This window comes from Thalia democratica, unplaced genomic scaffold (assembly GCF_965202585.1).
Source record: "Thalia democratica unplaced genomic scaffold, ktThaDemo2.hap1.1 HAP1_SCAFFOLD_859, whole genome shotgun sequence".
NCBI lineage: Eukaryota > Metazoa > Chordata > Thaliacea > Salpida > Salpidae > Thalia > Thalia democratica.
The window spans coordinates 30,329-41,934 of NW_028139812.1; the positions used below are offsets into that span (position 1 = coordinate 30,329).

Sequence of the window (11,606 nt, forward strand, 5' to 3'; positions counted from 1 at the left end):
AAAAATAATAAACGCAAAACAACAAGCTAAAATAAGTAAAAGCATGAAATTTCAATTGTAAGTATATAATTAAAATTGCACGAATATATAAACAGCAGTACTTGACATGAAAGCTTAAACTAAAATTAATCCTACTTTTGTTTAAACGCAGTGTCATGATTTTAAACTCTTATTAATTTCATTAAGTTAAAAAACTGCAAAAAAAAAGTCTTCATCTTGCTAAAACTATTTCTCTTAAGAACTGACGCTGAAAATGGGAGATACGGCCAGCAAGCAGTTTTGAATTTCACTGTAGTACCCTATGACGTAATCACCGGCAGTTTCGACCCTGGGGAATTCCAGCTGAAAGTCGAGTTGCTCCGGTAAGCTGTGCTCCACGTTGGGCATGTAGATCCAGCTGGTGTAAGACCGGAAGTCGGTAATGGGCGCCTGTAGAAACGTTTAAATATTTTTATTTGTGAGTAATGACTTCTGAAAATAGTGCTAAGATAACTAATAAAATGATGTTATAAATGATCTAAATAATTCATAAATCAACACTTCTAAGGAGATTTAATAAAAAAAATATCGAATAGTTTTAATATAAGAATTTCTTAATATTAGACGTTATCAAGTTTTTTTTTCTTAACATTATTATTCCATTTTAAAAATGTATAGCTAAATGTGATATAATCCAATAATCTAATTTATTCAACTAAATACGTTTACCTTAAACAATGCAATGTAGTCAAAGTATCTGTAGTAAAAGTTTTCGTTCAGATGCACTTTTATGACACCCTCTTTAGAAGTTAACCACTCACCAATAACTTCAATGCTGACCAATTTTTCGCATTCTCCAGTAATCTGTACAAAGTTTATTTAAACTTTATAACAATTATCTTTAAGTAACTTTAAATAGTTATTAGTAACCCTTAATCGATTTATCACATTATTATTGGTACTTGTTACAATTAACTACAAAACATTAACTTTCGAACACTAAATAAAGCTAATATCAGTTATACTTTTAACTAAACCTTAAATAAAACTTTTAGTTCTAATCAAAAAAAAAGACAATATTCTAAAGAAGTGCTTACTAAAGGTTGCAGCTGTAAGCTACACTCGTTTCGCTTATTCAGTAAATAAAACTAAATCTAAAACAAAATGTCTTCAAAATCTTAGTTTACGGTTTAAACTTGATAAAAACAAACTAACATGTACATTGTACTGTGAAGAAACGGGTTTGTGGTCGCTCTGTTGGACCTCAGGGTAACTTTTGTAAGAATTTTGAACTTGCTCGATCATGTTTGTTGATGACAACACTGGAAAATATTGCTTTTTGTGAGATATTAAGTTTATGACGTCATATTTAAGTTTAATGAAATCAAAAACTTAGAATACTTTGCCTTTAACTATGTCAGGGGTCGGCAGGTTTCTAAAAGTCTCAAGCTGCAATTTGTAGAAAATGTCTTCCGCGAGGCGGACTATTTTGAAATATGTGGAGTAATCAACAAAAAAAAAACATTGTTTTAAATTAAAAATGTAATAAAATAAGCAATAATAAAGCATTGGTAATCACTATATTTTAAATAAAAACTTTATTTTGAGTTTTTACCACAAAAAAAATAGTTTCATAGAAGAAGCACGTTTTTAGATGAAAAATACATCGCGGGCCGCAGATTTTTACTGACCGTGAATTGACTAGTAAACTTTCTTTAGGGTATTAGTTTAAGCAATGATTTTATCTATATTAATGAGTCAAAAGTAATGTAAGAAAAAAAATATCGAAGTTAGTACTTTTACAACTAGCAGAATCGGATAGAGTGTAATATTTCAAAAAAAAAGTAAAACTTTTAAACATTTTGACATTGTAACAACATTTTACAAAATTTTGCTATAGGAAAATATTTAAATCTATTTCAATGTTCTTAAACTAAAAAAAGTTAATTTAATTTAGTGGACGAAGAATACATGCCAATTTAAAATCAAAGTTAATTTAAAACCACATTTTTCAACAGTAAACTGACTGTACAGACAAGAATACATATAAGCGAATTCTCTAAAATATTAAACAACAACTATTATGTTTTTTGTAAAACTAAATAAAGATTATTATTTGATTTAGTTGTATAACCTTGAAAAAAATTATCAAAAACAGCAAAACAGAGTTTTAAAAGTCAGGGAAAAATTTTAATTAAAAGGGTAACAATAAAAATAAAAGCACGCTACCCAAGAAACATAATAAACACAAGTTGAAAAAAAGTCAATTTCAAAAATTATAGTGTAAAACAATGAATAATCGAAAGTTTAGAATGCACACAACATAACAGAAAATAAACGATATAATTACTGTTGCAATTGAGGTCCGGATGGCACCTGTACATTATTCTGTCGGTCCACGAAGGAACTCTTTTCTTCGGTGAAGTATCGTATGTATCAGTCCCGATGTCGAACTGTTGGAGTTTAGAAATAGTATTAAATAATTTAACATAAAAAAATTACGTTTAAAAAACTAAACAAAATTTCGAGAAAAAGATGTTTATAAGAAATAATCTAAAAAAATGTTTACTTCTCAAAAATTTTATCATCATAAGGCTTTAGTCACAACTTTTCTTTGTATAATTAGTATTAACAATATAAATAAAAAAATGCAACTAATGTACAAATATAGTATACTTAATCATTTTACAAAAGACTTTTGATGAAATAATAAAGAGCTAAATCATAACATTATAATTGAACAGTGTATTAGAAAATAAGCTATCTTCTTTTTGTTAAACGTTGGATATAAACTCAAATATAAAAAAATATTTTAAGTAGTTTACACAAATACTAACACTAGTTCTTAAATAAAAGCTAAAGGTTTAAGTTACTGTTTATAGATTCCGAAAATTTAAATAAACCTTACAGAAGTTCACTTCATAAAAAAAAGTAAGTAAATAAAACATATTATGTTAACGGGTTGTTTGTTGAGAAGTTGTGCTAAAGGGGGTAGACAGGAATACGGTGCGGTATGAGTTGATTCTTTTTGCGCTTGTTTACAAGAAGTCATTTCAATATTTATTACGTATAAGGCGTTAAATTCTAGAGATCAAAACAAGCAGAGCTTTAGTGCTTTTTACGCAATACTTTATCGACTAAAACGTTTCGCTGCTCAAAGAATACTAACAGATCTACAGAGTCAAATATACTTATATTAAACTCGCTGTATTTTATGGGCAGCGAAACTTTTAAGACAATAAAGTGCTGCGTACAAAAGCAGTTGTTTTGAAAATTTATTTTATATTAATAACTACGAAAATAGTAAAAGTTAACACATAGTATTTTATTAACACAAACTAAAATAAGTGCTATTAAACTGTTATGGAGCACAATACAACAAATGTTAACGAAAACAATTTTTTAAAGCTCAGCATACATACTGACACTTACAATTGAACCTAAAAAACAACACTGATCGTTTTTTACAGATGTTTTACTTAAAGAATCATAAATTGTTAAAAATTAAATGTTATGTACTTATTTAGGTAGAAAAACACATATTTTTACAACTTTTTTTTGTTTTTATTAATAAAATAGTTCAGTCTATCACATATTAAACAATACTTATTAAACAAAAAACTTATAACAATCTTAGTTTGAATATTAAAAAAATGTTAATTTCTTATAAGATGAATAGACTTAAACTGGTAAGCTAGTAACAACTTTTAATGAAAAAGGTATACTTTTAAAAAATTAGATTTACTTGAGCTTTCAACCAATTACATAAAAATATAAGAGTACACAACAACAAAAAATTAGTTTATTTTTGAAATTTATTTTATCAAATGCAAAAAATAATTTTTAAGTAACTCATTTAAATTACATTACTCAAGAATTCAAAAAAAAATATTATGAAACTTTACACCCACTAAACTTACTTTTAACATCAGCCGGACTTCGAGATAAAAATATACTTTACTAGATATTAGATAGGAACTTTAAACTAATATATACAGATACTTTAATCTAAAAATTTAGAATTTTTGAACTTTAAAATTTTCAGAAAATATACCGTAAAAACTAGTATTTGAGTTAAAAGTTTCTCATTTTCATTTCATCTAAATTCTAAAACTATTCTGTAAATTCTGTAATAAACTCGTTAAATATATTTTTATTTGTTTTAAAGCTAACTCTAAAGAGTTAACTATAAAAACTATTTAATTTTTAATTAACTTCTATAGGTATTTTACACAACATTCATACCAAATATATTACAATTTACTAGAACTAAAGTAAATACAGAAATATTGCTAGTATAATTCTACTTTTAAACATACAAAGTTGTAATTTACAGAGGTTTTTTTTTTTTCTTTACAATAAAATTACTTTTATTTCAATATTACGGATTATTTTATAAAATATATAGAAATCAATTATATAATGTAAAATACTACATACATATCAATTTAAATAATATTTGTATTTTGTTAACTGGTGAAAAAAAAATAGTATAATAAATTACATCAGTTATAAAAATAAATATATTTTGTTTTATCACTACTTTTATTGATTAACATGTGTGCAATTAATATAGCTAAAAATAAACGCTATAAAACCTTATATGTAGGAGGAAATTGAATTGCTGCTTCTTTAAAATCTTGTAAAATTGGTTCACTGAAACGCTCTATACTTAGCTGAAAGTTTTATTTTTAGTAAGTACAAAATTTTTTAAATTAAGAAAATGTTTTATACTAAGTTTTACTCAGATAAAAATAGACAAAAATTTCCTAAAACTAATTTTCAAAAACTAAATTTAGTTACGAAAAAGTTTTTATAATATAGAATAAAAATTAGAAGTTCACAATAGTATAAAACAGTAAAACAGACGTTTAAAATGTACTTCTACTGATTTTAAGTTTTTAATGCTTTTTGGTCTATTTTGATTTTAAAAGTTTAATATTAATTTGTTGTCAAAGTTTTTTTAGATAAGTTCATTATGTATTTTTAAACAATCTAAGTTATTTTTCAATATTTTTTAGACTGTATTATAATTATAGTTCATAGTAAAACTACATAAACATTACAGTTAAATAAAAGCTTTTAAGAAACAACTTAAATATTAAATACATAATATTAAAACATCAAAAATTAAGAAAAAAACTACTTGGTCGAAGTCTAATAACTCGATGTGGTGTTTGTTTCGTATGCTTTCAACAACATCTTCTTGAGGGAGGTCGTTTATTCGAAAATTCAAATCACCCAACCAAAACACACAACTGTTGAAATATTTTCTTTAATGCATGAACTTTTTTGAATTTAAACTTTTTTAAATTGAACTATTAAACGCAACACTTGGTTGCCTTCACAGGAACAAACAAAAACTTAGCATTTTAATAATTTTTGAAATTTTATTTAATCAAATTTTAAGAAGTATATACTTTACACAGTAGGGCTCTTTAGTTATTAATTCAATATAAAAACCGCATTTAAAACAAGTATGGAAGATAAAAATCAAAACAAGAGACTCAAAAGTTGTTATTTGCGAATTAAAACAAATCGAAAACAATACGTAATTAAGCTTAAGTATATTTTTAATTAAATCTCGAAATATTTTCTTACTTGCGTCTACATAAGTTATTATTTATTGTTATTGAATTTTAGACTAAAAGTTAAATATTATAACATTAAAAAACTTAAATTTTTTTTTTTTTAGAACAATTTAAAAAGAAACGTTTGAATTACGCTACGTATAAATTGAACTACAAAACGTGAATTTCGGTTGCCTCCGAAATAATAAATACTTTAATACGTTAAATAATAACTTTAAATACGTTAAATAATAACCTATCATTTGCATAATATAGTAAGTTCCAACTAACTCGTGACTCATGACCTTCTGGTAATTTCCGAACATCATCTTTTCGAGAATGTATTTGAACTGTTCCACTCGTTGCTTGCTGTTCTGCCTGTGCGGTATGAGATGCGTGTTGAGGAAGCAGAACTTTTTTCCGTACATCCAACAAGATATCGCCACTCCGCCCTTGTTGCCCTGTTTATAATCAGGAAAAAATCATAAATAACTTAACTGCGTCACTTTAATAATTTTGTACGTACTCAAAACAGGTAATAAACAGTGATCTGAAAAGACTAAGTATTATAAAAAAAAATAAAAATTAATGAACATAACTAATGACAAACTGTACTATAACAAAGATAGAACAATTTATGGAATCTACAAGAAGGAAGCTGTTAACAGAGTTCTTAGCAAAAACTGTTAATTGCTATAACTTACTTTAAAGATTGCTAACAATGTTTAGTTTATAAGAACTTTTAACGATAGTAAAATTTTTAATTATTTCTTTTCCAAATACTAGTAGTTAAGTTATTAAATTTAACGTTTTTATTTTTTAACAAGTTTTAAATTTATATTTCTTTGTGTTCATTAGGATTTTTACAAAAATTCATATGTTTTTAAATTTAGCCTATTGCAGAAATAATTGATTTTTTACTACTATTTTCAATTAAACTATATCTAATAAAATACTTTAACATAAAAAATAATACTAAAAACTTAATTTATTGCAAAAATTTTTTTTTGAAACGTCTTAATCTATACAACTTAAAAATATGTTTTGGTTTCTAAAATTTAAATTTATATTCGTTTGATTACTAAGAGTATAATACTCGCTTTTAAAAGCTATTAAGCTTGTGAGTCATATATTGCATACAGCCTAAATATAGTTTTTTTTTGTTATACACTTAAAACAGTGTGTTTATTTACACTTACAATTATTTTTTTTAATTTAGGTATAATTTTCTTATAAGAAATATAATGCAAACGTAGAATTAAAACATGACAGCTAAAATATACAAATTCAGTAAAATCAACAATGTATAAAATTAAAAAAATATTGCTCACCCAGTTGCCACCAAACCCAGTTCTTTCCAGAGCAGTTTTAACAAACCTAACATAAGGTAGATGTTTTAACAAGACGAACATTGAAAGTGACAACCCTTGCAAACGGATGCTTTCTACCTGAAAAAAAAATTAACTACATTTTGAAGTTGATCAAATTTAAAATACCTGAATAAACAGAAGTTTATTAATGATTCGCAAAAGAATCTTTTACGAGAATGTTTAGTTTTAGTAGAATTTTAAATCAAAATACCTGTTATAGTGAATAGGATTTTAATAATGGATAAAATAATGATAACAAAAAGTTAAACTAAAATTAAATTTAAATTTAAGTTAAAATAAATAAGTTATTACAATTGCTTTAAGCTTATCAAAACTCTTTTAAGCATTATAAACTAAACTAAAATAACTAAAGCTTTAACATTATACTTATAGCATTAAGATTGAAAAAAATGATGTTTTAAAATGATATGTACTAAAAATGAATATACTAAGATCGTATTCAAGAATAACATGGTGTAGGCACAACAAATATTTAAGAAATGAAAATAGTACTTCGAAACTGAACTATTAAAAAATATATTGAAACTAAAACGCATAAGTATGAAATACAGACTTAGTTAAGAAATCACAGACCACACATTGGAAAATTAAAATATAAGAAACATTTGCAGCAGTTGTAACTTAAAAAATAAATTTGTAATCAAACCATGAAATTAGCTTAAGTTGGAAATTATTCATACTGACCTTAAAACTAACTAATGTTCTAAATTTTTAAATTAGCAGGAACAACCGTGTGTAGCAGTAACTCTATAATAATACTGTAACAACGTTTTTTTTTAATAAATGAGTACATTAAAACTCAAAAATATATGTGAAACTTTTAAAATTATTTGTTAAACATTTTCTAACAACAAAATATGGTCATGCTTGCGAAGTTCAGCAAACAACTTTTATTATCCATAGCTTGTAAATATCCATTAAGGCAATTAAGTTTTTATTTACTAGTTTTACATGGATTAAAAAAAAATTGCTGCTGAAAAATTCTGCAAATTCTAATGATTCAAACGTTTATTTATTTAAAGTTATAATAAAATAGTAACAAAACAATATAAACATAAAGAATTACATGCATTTGTAAATTGATTTTATATTAAATATATGTTTTTTATGTAATCTATTCTTAGAGCTTTTTTGAGACTCCGTAGATCTGTTCTTAAATTTATTTGAGAGCAGTGAAACGCCGTTAGTCGGAATAAAGTTTTAACACAAAAACAATTGTAGCATATATTCCGGTAAGCTTAGCTTATCAGGATCTCTAGGATTTAACCCATTTTAACGTTACATCTTATTTTTTATGTATGTGTTTTTTGATTAAAATGGGTTTGTAATAACAACTTTTGTTCATTTTAGCCTTAAACTTTATAAGCTCCAGTAACTAAAATAGTATAACCTAGTAGCTCTCACAGTAAATAATTTACAGTTTGCTTAACTAAAACGTACAAAAACACCGTAGTAGTATAAAATAATTTATTACATGTAAAAACAGCTACTTACCATATAGTAATTCTTTTCAACAAGTTTAGACATAAAAAACTTTGCCCAGCCATCATATTCAATAAAACTTTTGGCAGTTTCTATAATTCCAGTTGGTATTTCTTGTAAGCTGTGAATTATATAAAACTAATTGATATTAATGAAATTTCAAGTTTGAAAACTCAGCTATTAAAAGTTTAACTGGTTGTTTATTGGGTATATTTATTTATTGCTGTTACATGATTTTTTTATTGTATTAGTATTGTACTTTTTGTTAAGGACTTTATTATTGTGAGCTATTATTCTAAAAAAGTTTCAAAATTTAAAAAAAAGTTAATAATAATACAATTAAAAAAATATGTAACAGCAACAAATAAATATGCCCAATAAACTACCAATGTCTACTATTTAACCTTATTTATAAAGCCACCTTGAAAACTGAATGAAAAATTTTATATTGTTAGTATTGGAAATACATTTTTTAAAAAGTACCAAAATCATAAAACATAGTTCACAAACGAAAAGAAAAGACATGATAAAAGTATAAATTAGCATAAAAAGGGATATTATACATAAAACAAAAGCAAAATTTAATTTAAAAAAAAAATGCAATTTATATACATTGGAAAAATAGAAATTAAAGCAATTCTAATAAAGCTTTAAATAAAAAAAATAGACACAAAATATATGAACACACTACCAAATTTTTAAAATATAGCCCAATGTAAAATTTAACACAAAACAATACAGTGAGTTCGAGCAGTTTTTATTAGGTATCCTTCTAAATTTACTAATTTTTATCAAATTTTTATTCTTTAGCTTTTCTTTAATATCTTCTCTACATTTCTATCAAAATTCTACCTACTTTCACAAATTTCCCTAGCCTTATTCAAACACATAGCCGCTGAATAAAATTTATATTATTTAAAATAATTAAGGTTTCTATAGACATTGTACGGTGATTTTAAATTTTTGCTAACAGATAAATAACTTATTTTGTTATGCCATCCCATTTTTGTATAAATTTCAATTTAGTTTAACAATAAACACAGTTCTGAAGATCAGCTAAAGATTTATACTTTAGGTTAGAAACAATTGTAATCTGTTGTCTTTTATTTTATAATAAAAACATATCACTCTACTTTTAACACAAACTATTAGGTACTGTATACCAGAGTTTAATACAAAATTTGTATAAAATACAAAAATGTACTGGAAATTTCAAAAGTAATTAAAAAATGACTAAAACAAGCCCTGATAGAACGGTTGTTTCAACCAAAAATAAAAATTATGTGTCGAAAAATCTGCAAGACTTTTTTGCATTAAAAGTTTTATTCTATCAGATAGGTTTAAACACTATAGCTCTTGAATAGACTTTTTTGATTATAAAACTTTTAGTAAAGACTAATACTTACTTTTAAAACTAAACCATACTATGTTTGTTAAAGACATTATATTCTAAAAAATATACTTTAACTAAAGATAAGTATCTAACAAACTATTCTTTACTTTCTCAAGTATATAACAATTTATTTTAAAATTTAAAGATTAAATAACTATCTTCAATATTCTTACTTTCTGTATACATACAGTATCTTAAGCGTATACAAATCAAGTTTAACTTTATCATTTAGTGAAATAGTATTTTGTTTAAAAACAGTTATTTATAAATTACTAGTTTATTATGCATTATTTAGTTGTAGTGCAACAAACTGTATACACTTATACCAAAACCATGTAAGAAACTAACCCAATAATGTAAACATCTGTTTGAGCGTTTGAAATCAAAAGCTTTTCAAGCAAACTTTCTTGCAATGGCTTGGTGTTAGCTACATTCCATGTCAATATTTGAAATCTATACAAACTATTTATGTTAAAGTACTGACTTAGATATTAACTCTCACTAGGTAAAATATTGACCAAATGTAAACATTTTATAAAGAGATAGTACAATACCCAACTAAATAAGTAAAAAATATTCTTGGTAAATATAGAAACAGTGAACTTTAAAATTTATTATTAAATTCTTATTCAAAAACAGTAAAAAAGCTTCGTACAACCTCTCTAATAAGTCATGTTTATAACTGGTTAAATTTTTAAACAGAAAGCAAAAGGCAGATATAAAATTATTACATTATTTGTAAATTTAATTTAAAATGGTTCTTAACTGTAATAATTTTAATTAATACAACTTAATTAAGTAAATGTTTACTAAATCTTTAATGCTAAAGCTATAATGTACAACAGTTACCAATGACAAAACTAGTATACTTTTTTGTAAGTAAAATCCTAAATATATAAATTTTCTAAACATTTGTTAGCTAAATCTTATATATTTGTAAAGCTTTTATTTATCTTAGAAATTTAGTTATAAAATAAAACAAATTACATAAAAACAAACACTTACTGCATTGTTGTTGAGTCATCTACTACCATGGTTACTTTGATTGTAAAATTTATTTAAATGTACTATTAAACAGGTAGGATTTAAATGCTTTTGCTTAAAAAAGTACTAAAAAAAGTTTTAAGTTGTAGTTACATAAAAATTTAACTAAATTTTATACTTAATTAAACAAAACTATAGAAAATTAAATGTTTGTTTTAATGAAAATAAATGTAAACTTTTAGATTGGAGGTATTTAAAATTTCTTTGAGTCAAATTAACTTGATTTATCATCTGCATAAGGGTTTCCAAAAGTGGTAATTATGGTATCCTTAGGGCCCATATTAGCAAGTCAAAGTGCAGATGAAATTACTTGTTAAGGACTTGTTTTTATTCTTTTTCTATTTATATATAATAGCTTTTATTTAAGAGAAACTTTTACATGCAAAGATTTTTTAAGGTGAATGTAATTGTAAAAAAGGAAAATAAATGTGAACACTCAAAACTATTGTCAATGGATTGGTGTGGAGAAAGTCTTTTTAGTCATTGAGCTTGTAAACAATATTTTGAGCTAACTTTTTAATCAAAAATACTTACACATTAATTATATATATACATTTATTTATTTATTTATTTAAATAACTTTAAGAGCGTCTGGAAATTGATAAGCATAAGTTTATTTTTAACTCTAAAATATAACTTTATAGAATAGTGTTTCCAAGAATTGTTAACAGTGGTGACAATAAAACTGACTAATTAGTGTGCAAGACAGTGCACACCACTTCACAGTTAGTTACAAAAAAGAGTGTA

At 24.6% G+C, this 11,606-nt stretch overlaps 1 protein-coding gene across 1 annotated transcript; it reads right to left on the minus strand.

Annotated features, from left to right (window-relative positions):
• Nucleotides 1-217: 217 nt before the first annotated feature.
• Nucleotides 218-10,923, minus strand: LOC145847251 (inositol polyphosphate 5-phosphatase K-like). The gene is made up of 11 exons (XM_082953544.1): nt 10,821-10,923; nt 10,164-10,268; nt 8,435-8,543; nt 6,881-6,997; nt 5,841-6,010; nt 5,126-5,237; nt 4,578-4,655; nt 2,330-2,432; nt 1,195-1,301; nt 709-843; nt 218-429 (listed from the first exon to the last, which is right to left on the minus strand). The coding sequence occupies exons 1-11, from the start codon at nt 10,847-10,849 to the stop codon at nt 235-237; spliced, it is 1,260 nt and encodes a 419-aa protein (XP_082809670.1). The 5' UTR covers nt 10,850-10,923; the 3' UTR covers nt 218-234.
• Nucleotides 10,924-11,606: the final 683 nt, after the last annotated feature.

Bases quoted from the DNA above. Each gene is read 5' to 3' on its own strand.
- LOC145847251 (XM_082953544.1), bottom strand. From the start codon at position 10,849: ATGGTAGTAGATGACTCAACAACAATGCA. The intron at 8,544-10,163 runs GTTAGTTTCTTA...TATAATTCACAG, and splicing joins ACAGATGTTTACATTATTGG to CTTACAAGAAATACCAACTG. The intron at 430-708 runs GTAAACGTATTT...ACGTTTCTACAG, and splicing joins ACTACATTGCATTGTTTAAG to GCGCCCATTACCGACTTCCG.